Genomic DNA, 23,779 nt, shown 5'->3' on the forward strand with positions numbered 1-23,779 from the left:
GGCTTCGGGCTCAAGTCTGCGGCCTCCCGGCTCCCGGCGTGGACGCCATGGTGCTGTTCCCGGTTATCGGGAAGCTGCTGCACAAACGCGTGGTGCTGGCCAGCGCCTCTCCACGCCGCCAGGAGATCCTCAGCAACGCGGTGCGACCTGGGCCTGGGCTGGGCGGGGGACCCGGGACGGAGGGGCCGAACCAGCTGGGCCCAGCGACTCAGGACCCCTAGGGATGGGGGAGGGGAGAGTGACCCGGGACCCCCAAGGATGGAGGAGGGGAGAGTGACCGGGACCCCCAGGGATGGGGAAGGGGAGAGCGACCCGGGACCCCCAAGGATGGTGAGCTGGAGAGTGACCCGGGACCCCTAGATATGGAGGAGGGGAGAGTGACCTGGGACCCCCAGGGATGGGTAGTAGAGAGACCCGGGAACCCTAGGGATGGGGGAGGGGAGAGTGACCCGGGAACCCCAGGGATGGGGGAGGGGAGAGTGACCCGGGAACCCCAGGGATGGCGGGGGGGGGGGGGGAGAGTGACCAGGGACCCCTAGGGATGGGGGAGGGGAGAGTGACCCGGGACCCCTAGGGATGGGAAAGGGAGAGTGACCTGGGACCCCTAGGGATGGGGAAGGGAGAGTGATCTGGGACGCCTAGGGATGGGGAGGGGAGAGTGACCCTGTAGCCCTAGAGATTAGGGAGGAGAGTGACCCGGGATCCTTACAGATGGGGGAGGGGAGACTGACCAGGGACCCCTAGGGATAGGAGGTGAGAGTGACCAGGGACCCTTAGGGATGGGGGAGGAGAGAGACCAGGGACCCCTAGGGATGAGGGAGGGGAGAGTGACCCTGGACCTGTAGGGGTGGGTGAGGAGAAACTGACGGAACCCTTAGGGATGGGGGGTGAGAGTGACCCAGGACCCATAGGGTTGGGGCAGGGGAGTGACCCAGGACCCCTAGGAATGAGGGGAGGGGGCAGAATGACCCAGGACTCCTAGGGATGTGGGAAACAAGAGGGACCTAAGTCTTCTATGGATGGAGTGGTTCCTAGTGGCTGAAGGTTGGCTTTGCAGGTGGCCTGTGGGATGTGTTTTCTAGAACCCTGGGTGGGGGAGATTTGATTGTGGGTGGTAGGTGCCTAGGCAGTGGGTGTCTGCTTCTTCTGCCTCGGCCTCCCAAAGTGCTGGGATTACAGGTCTGAGCCACCACACCCGGCCAAGAATAAATTCATTTTTACATAGGCCCTTTAAATTGGCTTTGATGGAACTTTGTTCCGCACAAGGAATCTAAGGAAGGACCTTTTTTTATTTGAGACGGAGTCTCACTCTGTCACCCAGGCTGGAGTGCCCTGGCACAATCTCAGCTCACTGCAATCTCCGCCCCCCCCCCCGCCCGGGTTCAAGTGATTCTCTGCCTCAGCCTCCCGAGTAGCTGGGATTACAGGTGCTTGCTACTGCACCCAGCCAAGTTTTGTATTTTTAGTAGAGACGGGGTTTCAACATCTTGGCCAGGCTGGTCTTGAACTCCTGACCTCGTGATCCACCCACCTCCGCCTCCCAGAGTGCTGGGATTACAGGCGTCAGCCACCACCCCTGGCCCCAGATAGGACCTCTTTAAAGCTGAGCCCACCATGGGTTTGCACCATTAAATACCTATGAGTTGGGCGAATTCCTTTCCTCTTGAGGTTTCAAGGTAATTTGGGGTTCCTGGCCTGTGAGAAAGGGACAGTCTTAGCGCGGATTAGGGACTTTGTACGGTGACTGTGTACACAGAAGATGAGGCCAGTTTCCAACGGTTTTATTGGCTCCATAAGTCAAGTGGGATTTTTTTTTTTTTTTTTTTTTGGGAGACGGAGTCTTGCTCTGTCGCCCAGGCTGGAGCACAGTGGCACAGTCAGCTCACTGCAACCTCCGCATCCCGGGTTCAAGCGATTCTCCTGCCTCACCCTCCCCAGTAGCTGGGACTATAGGTGTGCACCACCAGGCCCAGCTAATTTTTTTGTATTTTTAGTAGAGACGGGGTTTCACCATTTTGGCCAGGATGGTCTCGATCTCTTGACCTCGTGATCCGCCCGCCTCGGCCTCCCAAAGTGCTGGGATTACAGGCGTGAGCCACTGGGCCCGGCCTCAAGTTTGATTTTGTAGAGGGGTGCACACCATTCCAGCCAAAGCCTTCACAAAATAACCAGTTTTTCCCGTTGTGTCCTCTTACTAAAGAAAACAGATTTTTTTTTTGTTTTTCTTTTTGAGACGGAGTGTCACATTTCTGTCCAGGCTGGAGTGAAATGTCATCATCTTGGCTCAGTGCAACCTCTACCTCCCAGGTTCAAGTGATTCTCCTGCCTCCCGAGTAGCTGGGATTACAGACACACGCCACCATGACCAGCTTAGTTCTTGTATTTTTGGTAGAGACGGGGTTTCAACATCTCGGCCAGGCTGGTCTCGAACAGCTGACCTCAGGCAGTCCACCCGCCTGGGCCTCCCAAAGTGCTGAGATCACAGGCGTGAGCCACCCAGCCTGGCCAGAAAGCAGATTGTTACTGCACTTACGCAAATAACTTTATTGCCATAAATTAAGAAGAATTAAAATGTGAAAAAGATCACCCCAGTCTCCTATTGGTTGAGTCCATTCCGTTCATTTCCGTCCTACTTGATATTAATGAATATTCTGGCTTTTCAAAAATCCCAAACTTCTTTCCTTTCTATTCTGATGTGACAATCTCCAAAGTTGTCAGAAACCTGCATTCACGAGCATCTGTTAGAGCTTTGCAGCTGATTATAAAAGCACCTTTTAAGCAGGATCAGGCCGGGCACTGGGGCTCCCCATCCCAGCATTTTGGGAGGTGGAGGCAGGTGGATCTCCTGAGTTCAGGAATTCAAGACCAGCTTGTCCAACAGCGAAACCCCATCTCTACTAAAAACACAAAAATTAGCTGAGTGTGGTGGCGGGCACCTGTATTCCCAGCTCCTTGGGAGGCTGAGGCAGGAGAATCGCTTGAACCCGGGAGGCGGAGGTTGCAGTGAGCCGAGATCACACCACTGCATTCCAGTCTGGGCGACAGAGCGAGACTCCATCTCAAAAAAAAAAAAAAAAAAAAATTCCAAACTTACTAAGTTGGATGGCTCAGTTCAAATGTCTGCAGGCCTGACCTAGTTTTATTTATTGACTTAGTTTATGTTTAGCTTTGAGGCAGAGACGCTAACAGCCCTTTCCCAGAACCAGCTTCCTTCACATCTCTGGGCTGAACTGCCTGAGGCCACAAGATCAGAAGTTAAGGTGTTCTCCTAAGTAGTTCAAGGTCCAGTATCGGTGTTTTATTTACTAAAAAAATGCACAAGCAAAGATGATTCTGTTTGGGCTGAGTTATACTTGTGTAGCCTTTATGCCAAGTTGTGACACCTTGTAGTATTTGGCAGAGGTAAGTAAGAAACCATTTGATTGATAAACACACAGAAATATGTAGGCCGGCAGCCTTTAAGGCACTTTTAATGCTGCTGTACCCATAATTTTTAAACATTCAAGTTACATGAACTGACTGATCTCAGAGCTTTTGCTTTTTCCCCAAAAATATTTGACTTAAGGCCGGGCAAGGTGGCTCATGCCTGTAATCCCAGCACTGCGGGAGGCCGAGTCAGAAGGATCACGAGGTCAGGAGTTTGAGACCAGCCTGGCCGACATAGTGAAACTCCGTCTCTACGAAAAACACAAAAATTAGCCAGGTGTGGTGGCACGCACCTATAGTCCCAGCTGCTCAGGAGGCTGAGGCAGGAGAATCGCTTGAACCCTGGAGGTTGCAGTGATCTGGGATCACGCCACTGCACTCCAGCCTGGGTGACAGAGCAAGACTCCGTCTCAAAAAAAAGTATTTGTCTTAAGTGCTTATTTTTTTATAGGCCAGTTACATGGAGCTCTTTTAATAGACATGGCACACATACGGCACAGATAGTCACATAGGAAATCAGAAGAAGATTCACTAATTATAAGATTTCTTTTTTCTTTTTTTTTTTGTAGAGACGGAGTTTTGCTCTGTCACCAGGCCGGAGTGCAGTGGCGTGACCTCGGCTCACTGCAGCCTCCGCCTCCCGGGTTCAAGGGATTCTCCTGCCCCAGCCTCCCGAGTAGCTGGGACTACAGGCACCCACTACCACACCCAGCTAATTTTTGTCTTTTTAGTACAGATGGGGTATCACCACGTTACCCAGGCTGGTCTTGATCTCCTGACCTCCGGTGATTCACCCACCTCGGCCTCCGAAAGTGCTGGGATTACAGGCGTGAGCCACCGCGCACGGCCTCCTATTCATTTTTAATTCCAGGGGTTCCATAAGGAAAACAGATTTTTCCCCAAATGGGATTTGTGGTGCCTTTTCTGTTTTCTCAAGGAGTCCCAGGCCACCAGAACTTGTCTTAGGGTCTCTTATACATGCAGCATGGGAGACAGGACAGAGTGGAGAAAAGAAATCAAGTCGAATGAGCAAAAAACCTTTCCAGGAAAACAAGATTTATTTTTCATTTATTTATTTATTAGATGACGCGTCACGTTGTCACTCAGGCTGGAGCGCAGTGGTGCAATCTCGGCTCACCGCAACCTCCGCCTCCCGGGTTCCAGGTTCCAGCAATTCTCCTGTGTCAGCGTCCCGAGTAGCTGGGACTACAGGCGCATGCCAGCACGCCCTGCTCATTTTTGTAATTTTGGTAGGATCAAGGTTTCACCATATCGGTCAGGCTGCTCGGGAACTCCTGACCTCGTGATCCACCCATCTCGGCCTCCCAAAGTCCTGGGATTACAAACCTGAGCCACCGTGTCCTGCCAAAAAAAATATTTAGGAACAGAAAACCATAAAGGCCTTTTGAGTATATTTACAGCTTGGATATCTATTTTAATGAAGCTGAGCTCTTTTGTTTGTTTTTTAAAGCATGGCTGAGGGTGGAGGTTAGAATGACATACATGTTGTGCCAAGTTACATTAAATGATTGGGTTATGTACAGGAATTACATGTGATAATGAGAGGGACTTTCAGAGGACCATCTCAGGAGCTGTTCGATCTGTGATAAATCAGACCTGGAGAAGTGCAGGAAGCAAGCATTGCCTTCAGCCCGAGGCACCTCCCAGATCGGGAGAAGGGCAGCCTAGCTTGGACTGCTTGAACCATTTTAGGATGGAAAACGGGAGAGGCCAGGCTTGGGGCTAAAGGCTTGCGGGCAGGAGGGACGGAGAGTGAGGATGGGTGAGGAACGGATGCAGGGTTTGAGAGTACAGAGAGTTTATCTGCAGGATCAAAAGGGGTTTGGGAGGAAGAGGTTTCCAAGGAAGGAGAGACCTGTGGACCGTTTTCATTAAGAAAAAGGATGGGGCCGGGCGCGGTGGCTCAAACCTGTAATCTCAGCACTTTGGGAGGCCAAGGCAGGTGGATCACGAGGTCAGGAGTTCGAATCTAGCCTGGCCAACGTGGTGAAACCCCGTCTTTACTAAAAATCTGAAAATATTAGCCAGATATGGTGGCGGGCACCAGTAATTCCAGCTACTCAGGAAGCTGAGGCAGGAGAATCGCTTGAACCTGGGAGGTGGAGGTTACAGTGAACCGAGATCGTGCCACTGTACTCCAGCCTGGCCACAGAATGAAACTCCATCTCAAAAAGAAAAAAAAAAATTAAAAGAGGATGGTCAACCTAAGAAGAAACTCGGCATCCCCAAGATTTCTTCTACCTAAGTCTGCTGCTACCCACTGCTTCTGGGTTGCAAGAGAGCCTCTGCCCCCAACACCCATCCCAGGTTTTGGCACCAAATGTAAGTTAAAGAAAGAGGAAGGAAACAAGAAAAGTGGCTCAACTGTGAACGACAGGTTTATTTTGGAGGATAAACCTGAGCGGGGCTTCCGGTAGAGTTAGGTCAGGAGCGTTCTCTCCTACAGACTCAGGGCGCTTAAGGGTTTAGGAAGGGGGAGCATATTGCAGGCTCGGAATGTCTCTGTGTGAGGGAAAGTTTATCGCGGGGTTGACGTGTCTCTGGTTGGAAGGGAGGTTATCTTGGGGTTGGCGTGTTTCTGGTCGCAGGGCGTTTATTCCAGAGCTGGAATCTTTCTGATCATGCTGATATCAGCCATTAGGCTGATGTTTTTCTGCTGGATTTAGGTGGTTTTTAATCAAGGGAACTTCAAATGGCAGTCTGTGTCCAAGATGGCGCCATGTGTCCAAGATGGTGCCGTGTGTCCCAGTTGGTGGATTGCGTCCAAGATGGTGCAGTGTGTCCAACACAGTGTGTGTCCAAGATGGCAGTGTGTATATCCAAGATGGTACTCTGTGTGCAAAATAGTGCTGTGTGTCCAAGATGGCACTGTCTGGCCAAGATGGTAGCGTGTGTCCAAGATGGCACTGAGTGTATTCAAGACAGCAGTGTATGTATCCAAGATGGTGCTGTGTGTTCAAGAATGTGGCATGTGTCCAAGATGGGGCTGTGTGTCCAAGATGGAGGCGTGTGTCCAAGATGGCGGCGTGTGTCCAACATGGTGGCGTGTGTCCAAGATGGCGGCATGTGTCCAACATGTCAGCGTGTGTCCAACATGGCACTGTATGTCCAAGATGGAGGCGTGTGTCCAAGATGGCGGCATGTGTCCAACATGTCAGCGTGTGTCCAACATGGCGCTGTGTGTCCAAGATGGCGGCATGTGTCCAACATGTCAGCGTGTGTCCAACATGGCGCTGTGTGTCCAAGATGGCGGCATGTGTCCAACATGTTGGCATGTGTCCTACATGGCTGTGTGTGTCCAAGATGGAGGCATGTGTCCAACATGTTGGCATGTGTCCTACATGGCTGTGTGTGTCCAACATGTTGGCGTGTGTCCTACATGGCTGTGTGTGTCCTACATGGCTGTGTGTGTCCAAGATGGCGGCGTGTGTCCAACATGGCGCTATGTGTCCAAGATGGAGGCGTGTGTCCAAGATGGCCATGCTCCTGCTCAGTCAGAGGCGAGATGTGGAGTTCCCTGGGTCTTGGCAGGTGTGGCAGCCATGGCCACCCACACTGGGGGCAGTGACCACCATCATTCCTGACTCCACAGCCTCTGCGGGGGTCACTGCCTCCAGGCCAGGTCTCCCAGCAGATGGTGTGGTCTGGGATTGACTTAGAGCCAGCTTTCATGCCCCTCATGCAGCCGCCATTGCTGGCATTTTTCCGGAATTCTCTATGGATGGATGTTCTTGTCTGTCCCAAACTTCCGGGCTCCAGGAACCCTCTGACGAGGCTGGCTTGTGGGTTCATGGCCCGAGTCGGCATTCCCTGCCAGCCTCTCTGTTCTGGCTTTTTCCTTTGCCAGCCTTTTCCCTCGAGAGCCAGAAAGACCCCTTGTCAGTCCCTAAAGTCCCCTGGCCGGACCCCCGAAGGCCCCCTAGCCACACTTAGGGAAAGCTCAGCAGATGGATGAGGTCACCCAGGAGAGGACCGGGGAGTGTAGCCAACGCCACGCGTCCTGCTCATCTTGCGCGTTACGTTCCGTCTTCTCGGGGTCTGTCGTCAACCCTCCTGACCCCTTTCTTCTGTTGCAGGGTCTCCGGTTTGAGGTGGTCCCCTCCAGGTTCAAAGAGAAGCTGGACAAAGCCTCCTTCGCCACGCCGTATGGGTACGCCATGGAGACCGCCAAGCAGAAGGCTCTGGAAGTGGCCAACCGCATGTACCAGGCAAGGGGGCCCTTCCTTTCGCCCTCATGACCATTCCATTGATAGGCTGGGCGCGCAGGCTGAGGCCTGTAATCCCAGCACTTTGGGAGGCCGAGGCAGGTGCATCGCAAGGTTAGAGTTCAAGACCAGCTGGGCCAAGATGGTGAAACCCCGTGTCCACTACAAATACAAAAATTAGCCAGGTTTGGTGGTGCACGCCTGTAGTCCCAGCACTTTGGGAGGCTGATGGGGTGGATGACAGGGTCAGGAGTTCGAGACCAGCCTGGCCAACATGGTGAAACCCTGTCTCTACTAAAAATACAAAACTTAGCCAGGTGTGGTAGCGGGTGCACCTGTAATCCGAGGTAGTCAGGAGGCTGAGGCAGGAGAATTGCTTGAACCCGGGAGGCGAATATTGCAGAGAGCAGAGATCATGCCTCTGCACTCTAGCCTGGGCCACAGAGTGAGACTATCTCAATAAAAAAACAATAAAAGAAAGTTTCTTTGCTATAACAAGGGGATTTGCAGGTCTTAAATATATATGATACAAATAAATGTCATTTACAAGATGCAATTGGTGGCACAGCCTCGCTGTTACTATGTTATAATGTCATGTACTATGACAAGTGACGAATAGCATCATTTATGGTACAGGATTAACGGAGCTTATCTATTGCGATGTGTTATAAGAATCTCTCGCAATTGATAGAATAGCATAATTTATCATATAGAATTGATGAAGCTTATGTGACTATATGTTATAATATTCTCTTGAATTGATATAAAATAGCATCATTTGTGATGTAGAGTTAACGGAGCTTATCTATTGCGATGTGTTATAATATTCTCTTGCAATTGACATAATAGTATCTTTTTTTTTTTTGAGGTGGAGTCTCACTTTGTTGCCCAGGCTGGAGTGCAATGGCACGATCTCAGCTGACTGCAACCTCCGCCTCCCACGTTCAAGCGATTCTCTTGCCTCAGCCTCCCGAGTAACTGGGATTACAGGTGCGCCACCACGCCCGACCGATTTTTGTACTTTTAGTAGAGATGGGTTTCAGCATGTTGGCCAGGCTGGTCTCGAACTCCTAACCTCGTGATCTGCCTGCCTCGGCCTCCCAAAGTGCCAGGATTACAGGCGTGAGCCACTGTGCCCAGCAGTATTATTTATGTTGTAGAATGAATGGAGCTTATGTTTGACTATGTGTTATAATATTCTCTCGCAACTGATGTAACAGCATCATTTATGGTATAGAATTTCTGGACCTTATCTATGACTCCGTGTTATAATATTCACTTGCCGCCAAGTGCCGTGGCTCACACCTGTAATCCCAGCACTTTTGGAGACTGAGGTGGGCAGATACCTGAGGTCAGGAGTTCAAGACCAGCCTGGCCAACATGGTGAAACCCCGTCTCTACTAAAGATAGAAAAATCAGTCGGGCGTGGTGGCGCACCTGTAATCCCAGTTACTCGGGAGACTGAGGCATAAGAACACCTTGAACCCTGAGGCAGAGATTGCAGTGAGCTGAAATTGAGCCATTGCACTCCAGCTTGGAGTCCATCTAAAAAATTAAAAAATAATAATAATATCAGTTACAATATATCATATGAACATAGCTATTACTGTGTGTTCTAACACACTGACAAGGAAGCCATTAGTATCATTTAGGATATAGAATTATTGTAGCTTATGGATTACTATATGTTGTGTAACAGACAACTGCAATTAATGTATTATCGTCCACAGTATGTACAATTACCATAGCTGTCACTGTGTCGTAACGCGCTGTCACAATGAACCTCACGGTGTCCTTGAGGGCAGAGAGTTACTGTAGCTTAGCCATGGCTGTGGGTTACCATACAGTACACCGTTGCAGAAAATATGAGAAATACAGGCCAGGCACGGTGGCTCACACCTGTAATGCCAGCAGTTTGGGAGGCCGAGGCGGGCGGATCACCAGGTCAGGAGTTCGAGACCAGCCTGGCCAACATGGTGAAACCCATCTCTACTAAAAGTACAAAAATCGGTCGGGCGTGGTGGCGCACCTGTAATCCCAGCTCTGGAGGCTGAGGCAGGAGAATCACTTGAACCCGGGAGGCGGAGATTGCGGTGACCTGAGATCGCACCATTGCACTCCAGCCCGGACTCCGTCTCAAAGGAAAAAAAAATTAACAACAAGAACACTAATATCAGTTACAATATATTAACATAGTTCATATAATTAACATCATAACACACTGTTGCAATGAACTTGGGTATCATTTACGACATAGAAATAATGTGGCTTATCGATTATTATGTGTTACGTGATGCACTACTGCATTCACTATGCTATCGGTTATAATATATACAATTACCATAGCAGGCTGGGCACAGTGGCTCACGCCTGTCATCCCAGCACATTGGGAGGCCGAGGTGGGTGGATCACGAGGTCAGGAGTTCAAGACCAGCCTGGCCAACGTAGTCAAACTCCGTCTCTACTAAAAATACAAAAATTAGCGGGGCATGCAGGCACACGCCTGTCATCCCAGCTACTCGGGAGGCTGAGGCAGGAGAGTCACTTGAACCTGGGAGGCGGAGGTCGCAGTGAGCCGAGATCACGCCACTGCACTCCAGCCTGGGCGACAGAGCAAGACTGCATCTCAAAAAAAAAAAAAGAAAAGAGAAGGAAATGCATTGGAGGTAATGCTGTGGCGAGCACTGCTCTGAATAACAAGAATCTCCATTGTGGGTTTTGGCAGAGCAGAGCTTAGGGGAACCAGTGCTCAGGCAGCTAAGGTCACGGTGACATGCGGATATCCCGTGAGCACATGCAGCTCCGAGGCCGAATGGTCAACCTGGATTTGTCTCGCTCTGTCGCCGTCTCGGCTCACTGCAACCTCCACCTCCTGGGTTCAAGAGCTTCTTGTGCCTCAGCCTCCCGACTAGCTGAGATGACAGGCGCCTGACTCATTTTGTGTGGGTTTGGTAGAGACAGGATTTCATCATGTTGGCCAGTTGGTCTGGAACTCACATCAGGTGATCCGCCAGGGCTGAGCCACCGCGCCCGGCCCTAAGGACCTTTTTCTGAAATTACGTTGAACCGATCAAAAAGTTTTTGGCCTTGACCGGGTGTGGCGTTCAGGTCTGTCATCCCAGGGCTTTGGGAGGCCGAGGCGGGTGGATCACGTCAGGTCAGGCTTCCAGACCAGCCTGACCAATGTGATGAAACCCCATCTCTACTAAATATACAAAAATGAGCTGGGCGAGGTGGTGGGCACCTGTAGTTCCTGCTCCTTGGGAGCTTGAGGCAGGAGAATGGCCTGAACCCGGGAGGCGGAGGTCACAGTGAGCCGAGATTGTGCCACTGCACTCCAGCCTCGGGGACAAGAGGGAGACTTTGTCTCAAAACAACAACAAAAACCTTTGGCCTTAATGCAGGGTAACTCAGGGAGAGGTGGGGCCCCCAAATCGACCCCACGTGGAAGCTTACCTGCCCCCCTCAAAGAAGAAAAGCTTATAGAACAGCTCTTATGTTTTCCGTGGCACCTGTGAGATTCTCCGTGACTCTCTCAGCCCTGATTGCACAGCCCCTGCGGGCTCCAGCCTCACCCATGTTCCAGCGCCTGCCAGGGGACCCCTGGTGGACCCACTCGTGTCCTTGCTCTTGGCCCTGAGGCCTCCCGGCCTCACCTTCCGAAGTCAGCCTGGCTTTGCCCCTGTGGTGCTGTTTCGTAGTCATACTGTCAGGTAAGCCTCTCTGCGAGACACCTGGCCAGGCGGCTCACGCCTGTAATGATCCCAGGACTTTGGGAGGCTGAGGACGGCGGATCACGAGGTCAAGAGATCGAGACCAGCGTGGCCAACATGGTGAAAGCCCATCTCTACTAAAAACAGAAAAAATTAGCTGGGCGTGGTGGTACACGCCTGTGATCCCAGCTCCTCAGGAGGCTGAGGCAGGAGAATTGCCTGAAACCAGGAGGCGGAGGTTGCAGTGAGCCGAGATCACGCCACTGCACTCCAGCCTGGGTGACAGAGTAAGACTCTGTCCCAGATAGATAGATAGATAGATAGATAGATAGATAGATGTCTCGCTTTCTTACAGAAGGACCTGGGGATGGACGGATAAATAAATAACTCGAAGTCTGGCTTTCTTACAGAAGGACCTGCGAGCCCCGGACATGGTCATCGGAGCAGACACGATTGTGGTGAGTGCCTTCAGGGTGTCTCTTCTCTAACGTTCCATTTGCTATTCACGTGCCTGGGGGCTCGGCCTGTTCTGGGTCCCTGTGAAGACAGCAGGTCCTTTGAGGGTCGCCGGCAATGCCTGCTGGTGATGAGCCACTCCCAGAATAAACCTCGGAGGCAGAGGGAAGGGCTGGACTCAGTTCCGGAAACTACCATCACTTTCCATCCGGAAAGTACCACCAAATGAGAGGCCTGAAGGCACAGGAAGGGCCAGGAGCGACAGCTCACGCCTGTAATACCCGCACTTTGGGAGGCCGAGGTGGGCGGATCACAAGGTCAGAAGTTCGAGACCAAAATAGTGAAACCTTGTCTCTACTAAAAATACAAAAAAAGAAAAAACAGCTGTGCGTGATAATAATCACACCTGTCATCCCAGCTACTTAGGAGGCTGAGGCAGAAGAATCTCTTGAACCGGGAGGCGGAGGTTGCATTGAGCTGACAGCAACAAAGCAAGACTCTGTCTCCAAAAAAAACCCAAACAGGTGTTCACCCAAAAACTTATACGTGAATCTTCACAGCAGCTAAAAGGTCCAAACGGCCCAAGTGTCCGTGAGTGGGTAAAAGTAATTACATCATGGACCATCCACACACGGTGGAATACTACACAGCTATGAAAAGGAACAAAGTTGGTCAGCTGCGGTGACTCACGCCTGTCATCCATCCTAGTGCTTTGGGAGGCCGAAGCGGGCAGCTCACCTGAGGTCAGCTGTTCGAGACCAGTGTGGCCAACACGATGAAACCCCATCTCTGCAAAAAATACAAAAAATTAGCTGGGCGTGATGGTGTGCACCTGTAATGTAATCCCGGCTACTTTGGAGGCTGAGGCATGAGAATCGCTTGAACACAGGAGGCTGAGGTTGCAGGGAGCCGAGATCCCGCCACGGCACTCCAGGCTGGGCGACAGAGCGAGAGTCCATCTCAAAAACAAGGAAAGGGGAGGAGAGGGAAGGGGCTCTAAAAAGGCTGCAGCATAGGAAAGGAAAGGGGAGGGGGGAGGGGGGAGGAGGCAGGAGGGGAGCGACTCTAAAAAGGCTGCCACATAGATGAACTTTGAGGACGTCAAAGAGGACCATACGTTACAGGATTCCATTTCTTTCTTTGTTTTATTTATTTATTTATTTTGAGATGGAGTCTCGCTCTGTCTCCCAGGCTGGAGTGCAGTGGCGCGATCTGAGCTCACTGCAACCTCCGCCTCCCGGGTTCAAGCGATTCTCCTGCCTTAGCCTCCCGAGTAGGTGGGATTACAGGCACCCGCCCCATGCCTGGGTAATTTTTGTAGTTTTTAGTAGAGACGGGGTTTCACCGTGTTGGCCAGGCTGGTCTCGAACTCCTGCCTCAGCGTCGCAAAGTGCTGGGATTACAGGCTCGAGCCACCGCAGCCGGCTGTGGGATTCAGTCTCTCTGCAGTGTCCACAACGGGGAAATGCACAGTGAAAGAAAGAGGATTGGTGGTTACCAGGGGCCGGGGGAGAGGGCGGGGGGACAGCTTCAGGGGCACAGGGTCCCTTTTCGGAGTGATGAGAACATTCTGGAACCAGGCAGGACGTGGTAAGCGCAGTTACTTGTTTAAAATGGTGACTCTCAGGCTGTGTCAGTTTCATTTCCGGAAAACAGCTGACTTCTGTGAATGGTTCAGTGAGGTTAGCAGACCTGACTCACACGGCGGGAACCAACTCCCTCCTTTCCTCTCGCAGACCGTGGGGCGGCTGATTCTGGAGAAGCCGGTGGACAAGCAGGACGCCTACAGAATGCTGTCACAGTAAGCGCCGTGCTGGCCGCCGGGCAGTCTCGGGTTCCGGGCCGCAGAGTAGCCGTCTGTGCTGTCTGAGCTGTGCCGTGTGATCTGTTACATGTGTGCTGTTCTGTGTGAGCTGTGCCGTGTTGCTGTGCCTTGTGAGCTGTGCCGTGTGTGCTGTGCCGTGTGATCTGTGCCGTGTGAGCTGTGCCATGTGAGCTGTGCCGTGTGTGCTGTACCATGTGTGCTGTGGCGTGTGAGCTGTGCCGTGTGAGCTATTCCGTGTGTGCTGAGCCGTGTGAGCTGTGCCGTGTGTGCTGTGCCGTGTGAGCTGTGCCGTGTGTGCTGAGCCGTGTGTGCTGTGCCGTGTGAGCTGTGCCGTGTGTGCTGAGCCGTGTGAGCTGTGCCGTGTGAGCTGTGCCATGTGTGCTGTGCCGTGTGAGCTGTGCCGTGTGATCTGTTCTGTGTGAGCTGTGCCATGTGTGCTGTGCCTTGTGTGCTGTGCCATGTGAGCTGTGCCGTGTGTGCTGTGCCGTGTGAGCTGTGCCGTGTGTGCTGTGCCGTGTGAGCTGTGCCGTGTGAGCTGTGCCGTGTGTGCTGTGCCGTGTGTGCTGAGCCATGTGAGCTATGCCGTGTGAGCTGTGCCGTGTGTGCTGTGCCGTGTGAGCTGTGCCGTGTGTGCTGAGCCGTGTGTGCTGAGCCATGTGAGCTATGCCGTGTGAGCTGTGCCGTGTGTGCTGTGCCGTGTGAGCTGTGCCGTGTGTGCTGAGCCGTGTGTGCTGAGCCATGTGAGCTGTGCCGTGTGAGCTGTGCCGTGTGTGCTGTGCCGTGTGTGCTGAGCCGTGTGAGCTGTGCCGTGTGTGCTGTGCCGTGTGAGCTGTGCCGTGTGTGCTGTGCCGTGTGTGCTGTGCCGTGTGAGCTGTGCCGTGTGTGCTGAGCCGTGTGAGCTGTGCCGTGTGTGCTGTGCCGTGTGTGCTGTGCCGTGTGTGCTGAGCCGTGTGAGCTGTGCCGTGTGTGCTGTGCCGTGTGAGCTGTGCCGTGTGTGCTGTGCCGTGTGAGCTGTGCCGTGTGTGCTGTGCCGTGTGAGCTGTGCCGTGTGTGCTGAGCCGTGTGAGCTGTGCCGTGTGTGCTGTGCCGTGTGAGCTGTGCCGTGTGAGCTGTGCCGTGTGTGCTGTGCCGTGTGAGCTGTGCCGTGTGTGCTGAGCCGTGTGAGCTGTGCCGTGTGTGCTGTGCCGTGTGAGCTGTGCCGTGTGTGCTGTGCCGTGTGTGCTGAGCCGTGTGAGCTGTGCCGTGTGAGCTGTGCCGTGTGATCTGTTCTGTGTGAGCTGTACCGTGTGTGCTGTGCCTTGTGTGCTGTGCCGTGTGAGCTGTGCCGTGTGTGCTGTGCCGTGTGTGCTGTGCCGTGTGTGCTGTGCCGTGTGTGCTGTGCCGTGTGTGCTGAGCCGTGTGAGCTGTGCCGTGTGTGCTGTGCCGTGTGAGCTGTGCCGTGTGTGCTGAGCCGTGTGAGCTGTGCCGTGTGAGCTGTGCCGTGTGTGCTGTGCCGTGTGTGCTGAGCCGTGTGAGCTGTGCCGTGTGAGCTGTGCCGTGTGTGCTGTGCCGTGTGTGCTGAGCCGTGTGAGCTGTGCCGTGTGAGCTGTGCCGTGTGTGCTGTGCCGTGTGAGCTGTGCCGTGTGAGCTGTGCCGTGTGAGCTGTGCCGTGTGATCTGTTCTGTGTGAGCTGTGCCGTGTGTGCTGTGCCGTGTGAGCTGTGCCGTGTGAGCTGTGCCGTGTGTGCTGTGCCGTGTGTGCTGAGCCGTGTGAGCTGTGCCGTGTGAGCTGTGCCGTGTGTGCTGTGCCGTGTGAGCTGTGCCGTGTGAGCTGTGCCGTGTGATCTGTTCTGTGTGAGCTGTGCCGTGTGTGCTGTGCCGTGTGAGCTGTGCCGTGTGAGCTGTGCCGTGTGTGCTGTGCCGTGTGAGCTGTGCCGTGTGTGCTGTGCCGTGTGAGCTGTGCAGTGAGGCAGTCCCCGTCCCTCCATGCTGTTCATTGTCTGGGATTCTTAGCGCTGATCACAGAGGGTGTGGGGCCCACCGCAGGCTGTTACCCTCGGGAGAAGTGGGCCGTGCCCTGTTCTTTCCACAGGGCGTCCTGGACCTGAGCCCACAGCCTGTCCTCCACTCCCATCTCAGGACATGGAAAACACCCTGGGACAGCAGGCCCAGCTGAGAGGTGCCCGGCCTGGGACCTCCGGTTAGGGCCGCTGCCCGTGGGATTTGTGCCCCCTTCCCCAGCCTGTCCGTAAAGGTTTGCTGTTGGGAGAAGCTGAGTGACTGATAAACTAGATCGTTTTGCTGCTTGAGAATGTGCCAAGCCGTTTTCCGCTTGTGGGTGGGGGGTGGCCGGGTTTTCCTTGCCATCATTCCTCTTATCATTCAGTGTATTTTTTACATACTCCCAGCGTTTTTCAGTAGTTTCCCTGGTGATGCCACGGCGGGCCGATCCGGGAGAAGAGGCTGGGGAGGGACCGGGGCGGAGGCCACCTGGCTGCCTCTCTGGTTTTGGGAAACCCGTTCTGTGACTGCCACGTTTCACAGTGAGGGCACCGCTTCTGTCTGACAGGTTGAGTGGCAGAGAACACAGTGTGTGCACAGGTGTGGCGATCGTCCAGTGCTCCAGCCAAGGTAACCGTGGCCCGGGGATTGGGGTGTCCACGTGGGCCGGGACACTGGAGGGACCATGGCCTTGAGGGAGGATGGCGGCTGCCCACGCCCCCGTGGGGACCTGGGCTTATGGCGTGCTTGCGAAAGTTGTTTGCTGATTTGGAAGAGTGCAGGGGAAAGGACAATGTGCCATTTGTCTTATAAACATGCAGAAGAGGTCGGGCGCGGTGGCTCAGGCCTGTAATCCCAGCACTTAGGGAGGCTGAGGCAGGTGGATCACAAGGTCAAGACTTTGAGATCATCCTGGGCAACATGGTGAAACCCTGTCTCTACTAAAAATACAAGAACTAGCCAGGCATCGTGGTGGGCACCTGTAATCCCAGCAGTTAGGGAGGCCGAGGCAGGAGAGTCGTTTGAACCTGGGAGGCGGAGGCTGCAGTGAGCTGAGATCGCGCCACTGCACTCCAGCCTGGGCAACAAGAACAAGACTCCATCTCAAAAACAGAAAGAAAAGACCTAGAAGTGGAAGGAATGTGTCTACAGAATCGTTTCTACGCCAGGAGAGGGCTTTGCAGGATGATTTCCAAGCACGTGGTGTAAAATACTGTGATTGCGTCAGGGTCTGGCATGTCTGTGATGCCACGGCAGAGTCCTGTCGGCATGTGGTGTCTTATGACCACAGAGAGACCCTTCTCTCCATCTCATGATCTGAGCTTTAACCTTAATGCAGCTCAGCTGTTTCTCAGCTCAAAAAGGAGGGGTACAAACACCCCTGCCCAGCCTGCTCCCCATCATGGGACTCATGGCATAACTCCTTTTGGTATTTCTTTCTTTGGTTTCGGGAGGGGGAGGGGGAGACAGAGTCTCCTCTTGTTGCCCAGGCTGGAGTGCAGTGGTGCGATCTCGGCTCACAGCAGCCTCCGACTCCTGGGTTCAAGACATTCTCCCGCCTCACCCTCCTGAGTAGCTGGGATTTTAATAGCTTAAAAGAAAAGTTTTAGGTCAGGCACAATGACTGACACCTGTAGTCTCAGCACTTTGGGAGGCCAAGGTGGGTGGATCACCTCAGGTCAGGAGTTCGAGACCAGCCTGACCAACATGATGAAACCCCCTCTCTACTGAAAATAGAAAGATTAGCTGGACGTGGTGGTCCATGCCTGTGATCCCAGCTACTGGCGAGGCTGAGGCAGGAGAATCGCTTCAACCTGGGAGGCGGAGGTTGCAGTGAGCTGAGATCGCCCCACAGTGGCACTCCAGCCTGGGCAACCAGCAAAACTCTGTCCAAAAAAAAACAGTTTTCTTGAAAACCAGACAAAGGGCCAGTAACGTTTTAAGTAAAAAGTTAACAGCGTTGCTTCAGACTTTTACTCGTTTCCTCCATGCGGTTAAGTTTGGTTTTCTTTGATATTTACGAACATTTCAGTTTTCCGGGGGTCTTAACTTTTTTCGTGTTTATTTTTGATGTCACAATCTTTAAAGTTATCAGAAACCGGAGCAGGTGCAGTGACACGCCCATAATCCTAGCACTTCGAGAGGTCGAGGCGGGTGTATCACTGGATGCTGGCAGTTCGAGACCAGCCTGGGCAACACGGTGACACCCCATCTCTACTAAAAATACAAAACATTGCGGGGCGTAGTGGCGGGCGCCTGTAATCCCAGCTACTCGGGAGGCCGAGGCAGGAAAATCCCTTGAATCAGGGAGGCGGAGGTTGCCGCGAGCCAAGATCTCACCACTGCACTCCAGCCTGGGTGACAGAGCAAGACTCTGTCTCAAAAAAACAAGAAAAAATGAAAGTCGTTAGAAACCTGTATGTAAATGTACTTGTTTCCCGTCCCCCCGCCCCAAGACAGAGTCTTGCTCTGTCGCCCAGGCTGAAGTGCAGTGGCGTGATGTGAGGTCACTCTAACCTCCTCCCGGGTTCAAGCACTTCTGCCTCAGCCTCCTGAATATCTGGGATCACAGGCGCCCGCTACCACAAGCAGCTAACTTTTGTATTTTCAGTAGAGGCGGGGTTTCACCATGTAGGTGAAACCCTACCTCTCAAACTCCCGACGTTGTGATCCACCCACCTCGGCCTCCCAAAGTGAGCCTCCGTGCGCGGCCTCCCATTAGAGGTCTATAGTTGATTATAGAACCATTTTATAAAGAGAAGCAAAACGAGACACCGACTGTCTGTGGATGACAGAAAGTTTTAGGGCCGCGGTAGTGAAACATAAGGACATTGGTTACCTCTGTGTCATACACCGTAACAATTGTAATTATTACTGATGGTGTACACTAACTCATATTAGAATTACAGGAGTTTTTTTTAATGATTTTGGAACACGTGCTAATAACATAGGTATAGAATCCAGCCCTAAGATACAGATGCACCATTTTATATTTCTATGAAAAATACATAATATTTATTTTATATGTTTTATATAATAAAAACATTTATATTAAAAATATAAAATACACAATTCTATATTTGACCATGTTTTCTGTGTATTATTATTATTTTTTTTTGGAGACAGAGTCTTGTTCTGTTGCCAGACGCCAGGCTGGAGTGCTGTGGCGCAATCTCGGCTCAGTGCAACCTCCGCCTCCCGGGTTCAAGCCCTTCTCCTACCTCAGCCTCCCCAGTAGCTGGGATTACAGGTGCCCGCCACCACGCCCAGCTAATTTTTGTGTTTTACTGGAGACAGGGTTTCACCATGTTGACCAGGCTGGTCTCGATCTATTGACCTCGTGGTCCACCCACCTCGGCCTCCCAAAGTGCTGGGATTACAGGCGTGAGCCACCACGCCCAGCCTCCTGTGTAATTTTTATACTAAATAAGCCACATAGGTTATTTTTCAACTTTAGGGAACCTATTAATAGTATTTTAAAGGATTAATCAGACCAGGAAAAATAATTATCATTTGATGTTGGATAGTTTGTTAGGAATTCGAAGTTTAAAAAACACGAAAACCTTTGTGGGAACTAATATTCCATCCAGTACAATTGTGTGTAGTTCCCTCTGGAGCCACTAGGGGAGGCTCCCTCCTGCCTCTCGCAGCTCCTTGGGCTCCAGCATCCATGGGCTTCTGGCCCCATCACTCCAGCCTCCACCTCCTCCGTCTCTACGAGGCCTCCTCCTCTGTGTCAGTGTCTCCTCTTTTGCCTCTCTTACAGACACTTGTCATTGGCTTTAGGACCGACCCTGAACCCAAGATAATTTCATTTTGACACCCTTTCCCTAATTTCATCCGCAAAGTTCCTATTTCAAAATAAGATCCCATTCCCAGGTTCCAGGTGGACATGGATTTTGGGGGAGCCCCTTGGACCCAGGCCAGTTGATCGGGGAGCTCTCCTGCAGGTCCCCCAAGCTGCCCTCATGCTATGCTTGTGGCTTTTCCACCCGCTGCTGAAGTCCTCGTGTTGACCCCAAAACTTTCACGCCAAGGCTTCACAGAAGACCGGTGCTCTTCCTGCTGGAGCGTGGGTCGCGCTCTCGGCCTCCTCCTACGCCCCGTGATTTTATTGGCTTCTTTTTTGTTCTGTCCTTTCCCTCTTTTTGTTGGAAACATGCTCAGTGGCGCAAAGCAAAATCAGCCCTGAGACAGCGGATCTCAGCAACACAGTTTTTACCTCCTGGGCTGCAGGGAGGGGACCCTCAGTAGCCATCTTGCCACGAGAGTACAATGAACCAAGGAAAACACACACATGTATCCCTGACGCATGTGGGGTCGTCCTTCCTGCCGTGTCTGAGCCCCATGGGCCGGAGCCAGATCTCAGCATCTAAACTAAAACCCGACTGGCTGACAACTTAAAACTTTTCTAAACAGGTGACAGCCACGGAGAGCTGGGACCCGCCTGTGAGCACGTCCAGCTCTGATATCTCGGTGAAAGGACAAGGACGTAGAATGTCCTATGTGCCTGTGAGCTCAGCATGTCTAACAGCTACGTAGGATGGGGCTTCACAGAGAGTTATTAGCACACTTATTCTTTAACAAGAAAGGAAACTTTAAAAGGGCACTTTTCTACTTCCCACTCTTTACTTGTCTGAAATAAAACCTTTTCCACCGCGAACCTCCGTGTCTGAACTGTGCGCTACGCTCAGGTAAACAGCGCACCACAGCCCTGCAGGTGTCAGGCCCTGCAGGGGACAAGCTGGCATCCTCGCTCACACCATGGCCCTGTGCTTGCAGACAATAAGCTGGACACCAGGGTCTCGGAATTCTACGAGGAAACGATGGTGAAGTTCTCGGAGCTGTCGGAGGACCTGCTCTGGGAATACATCCACAGTGGGGAGCCCATGTGAGTCTCGGGGCGCTGGGGGCGGGGAGACACGAAGGCCTGCCCACCCTCACACGTGGGGTCCCAGCCAGCCTTGGGAAAGGAGGCCCGGTACCTGCCCCCACAGGGCTGAGCCTGAGGCTGTGTGGCAGAGGGACATGTACCACAGTTATCTATAGCATACAACATACAGTGTGTCTGTAATTATACATGACATAATGTAACATGGAACTGTATTCACGCTCACATAATTTATATATTACATGTTGATTGTATGTAATACGTTAATTACATACATGTTAACGGTTATTAGATATTACTATATATGGATATATATGACAATATACATCATATGAATGTGTATATGTTTATATATAATAGGTTATACTGTAATATACATAAATATAATTTTGATTAATGCTTATTGTTAAATGATTAATTTTAATTTATATCAACTAATAGTAATATGATGATTCCATCTCAAAAAATAAAAGTGAAAAATAAATAAAAGTGTTTTTTTAAAGAGAGAAAAGAGCCTCGGCCCAGCACTGAACTCTCCTTAATAGGAAGCTACCCAGAGAAGATGCGTCTGGCTCTTGTACCCTCTGGCCTGACTGCCCAAAGTGGAGGGCAGCCCTGGCCGTAGGTTTTTTTTTTTTTGAGGCGGAATCTTGTGCTTGTTTCTGAAGCTGGAGGGCAGTGGTGCAATCTCGGCTCACTGCAACCTCCACCTCCCGGGTTCAAGCAGTTCTTCTGCGCCAGCCTCCTGAGTAGCTGGGATCACAGGTTCCCAGCATCATGCCTGGCTGATTTTTGCATTTTTAGTAGAGACGGGGTTTCTCCATGTTGGCCAGGCTGGTCTAGAACTCCCGACCTCAGGAGTTCGTCCACCTCGGCCTCTCACAGTGCTGGGATGACAGGCGTGAGCTACTATGCCCAGCTGATCTTTACGTTTTCAATACATACGGGGTTTCTCCATGTTGGCCAGGCTGGTCTTGAACTCACAAGTTCAGGTGTCCCTCCAGCCTCGGCCTCTCACAGTGCTGGGATGACAGGTGTGAGCCACCGCGCCCGGCCCTGGTGGCTGTGGCATATCTAACCAGGGGAGATGTTTCTCCTGGTTGTGACCTCTTCCCTTCCACTGCCCCCGCCAGGGACAAGGCAGGCGGCTATGGGATCCAGGCTCTCGGCGGGATGCTGGTGGAGTCGGTGCACGGGGACTTCCTCAATGTCGTCGGCTTCCCACTCAACCACTTCTGCAAGCAGCTGATGCAGCTGTACGACCCGCCCCGGCCGGAGGACCTGCAGCGCGTCAAGCACGGCTCCATCCCGGCCGTGGACACCTTCGAAGACCTCAGTGACGTGGACGAGGGCGGCCCGGCGCCCACTCGGAGGGACAAGGCTGAGGCTGGAGTGGCCAGAGACGCCACAGCAGAGGCTGAGGGGAACAGGACCCGTGAGACCCTGCCCCCGTTCCCCACACGCCTCCTGGAACTCATCAATGGCTTCAAAACATCGAAGGTACCTGTGTCTGCATCCTCGGGCCACTGTCCCAAATGACCACACGCAGGGCTTAAATCCACAGGAGTCTTGTCGTCACAGTCCTGGAGGGTGGCAATCTGAGATGAAGGTGTCTCAGGGGCACGCCTTCTCTGGCGGTTCTAGCGAGGGTCCTTCCTGCCTTTCCCAGCTCCTGGCACCTCCAGCATCCCTGGGCTTGTGGCCCCATCACTGCAGTCTCTGCCTGTGTCTCCACGCGGCCTCCTCCTGTGTGCCTGCATCTCCCTCATCCACTGACCCCGACTCATCTCAACTCCCCTAGCTCACAAAGACCCTTTTATTTTCAAATAAGATCCCGGCCAGGCGTGGTGGCTCACAGCTGTCATCCCAGCCCTTTGGGAGTCTCAGGTAGCCAGTTCAGAAGGTCAAGAGATGGAGACCATCCGGACCAACAGGGAAACCCCATCTCTGCTACAAATACAAAAATTAGCTGGGCACGGTGCATGCCTGTAGTCCCGGCTACTCGGGAGGCTGAGGCAGGAGAATCGCTTGAAGCTGGGAGGTGGAGGTTGTGGTGAGCTGAGATGGCACCATTGTTAAATTAGAGATCCTTATTTAATAAGAATTGATAAATTATGATTATAATTTAAAATTTAATTTATAGTTATAATTTATTTATAATTATATAGTTGCTTATAATCACATAATTATATAAACATAATTACATAAATAACATAAATTATATAAATATAAATTATATAATTACATAAATTATATGAGTTATATGATTATATAACTTGTATATATAATTTGACTTGTATAATTTATACAAGCTATATGATTTACATAATTTAATAATTATATAAATAAGGCATATAATTCACATAATTTATATAATCATAATTATATAAGTATACCATTATATAATATAATTATGTACATTTATGTAATTTATAAATATGTAATTATATAACTTATAATTATGTAATTAATATGTTTATATTAGTTCAAATATATGTTAGTTAAATATATAATTCTGTGATTACATATTTATATATAATCGTGTAATTATAGTTAAGGTAAAGTGAGGTCATTTGGGAGGACCAAATCCAATAGGACTGGGGTCCTTGTAAGAAGAAGAGATATATAAATTACATAATTTATATAATTTATTAGCCACTGGGAGGTTTATAAACAACAGAGTCCTGGAGGCTGGAGGTCTGAGATCCAGGTGTGGGCAGGGCCGGCTCCTCCTGAGGCCTCTCTCATGGGCTTGGAGACGCCATCTTGTCCCTGTGTCCTCACGGGGTCGTCCCTCTGTGCGTGCCTGTGTCCTCACCTCCTCTTCCTATAAGCACCCCGGAGTGCCATTGGATCTGGTCCACCCAAATGACCTCATTTTACCTTTATCATCTCTTTAAAACCACGCTTACAGGCCGGGCACAGTGGCTCACCCCTGTCATCCCAGCACTTTGGGAGGCCTAGGTGGGCAGATCACCTAAGGTCAGGAGTTCGAGACTGTCCTGGCCAACACGGTGAAACCCTGTCTCTGCTAAAAACACACAAATTAGCCGGGTGTGGTGGTGCACACCTATAGTCCCAGCTACTCTGGAGGCTGAGTCAGGAGAATTGCTTGAACCTGGGAGGCAGAGGTTGCAGTGAGCCGAGATCGTGCCGTTGCACTCCAGCATGGGCAACAGAGCAAGATTCCATCTCAATAAATTAAAAAAAAAAAATTTAATTAGGGAAAAAAAACCTGCCTACAAATGGAGTCACATCCTGAG

The 23,779-nt window shown here is 51.7% G+C and overlaps 1 protein-coding gene across 2 annotated transcripts in view; it reads left to right on the forward strand.

The window, feature by feature from the left end:
* Positions 1-23,779, forward strand: part of LOC128930662 (putative bifunctional dTTP/UTP pyrophosphatase/methyltransferase protein) — a 45,777-nt gene continuing 21,998 nt past the window's right edge. For both annotated transcript variants that reach the window (XM_078363528.1, XM_078363529.1), the window contains exons 1-7: positions 1-140; positions 7,524-7,655; positions 11,776-11,823; positions 13,558-13,622; positions 16,194-16,255; positions 20,408-20,516; positions 21,650-22,016. In XM_078363528.1, the coding sequence (XP_078219654.1) occupies positions 48-140; positions 7,524-7,655; positions 11,776-11,823; positions 13,558-13,622; positions 16,194-16,255; positions 20,408-20,516; positions 21,650-22,016 (876 nt within the window). In that variant the 5' untranslated portion in view covers positions 1-47. The remainder of the gene's footprint in view (positions 141-7,523; positions 7,656-11,775; positions 11,824-13,557; positions 13,623-16,193; positions 16,256-20,407; positions 20,517-21,649; positions 22,017-23,779) is intronic.

This window comes from Callithrix jacchus, chromosome X, assembly GCF_049354715.1.
Source record: "Callithrix jacchus isolate 240 chromosome X, calJac240_pri, whole genome shotgun sequence".
Classification (NCBI taxonomy): Eukaryota; Metazoa; Chordata; class Mammalia; order Primates; family Cebidae; genus Callithrix; species Callithrix jacchus.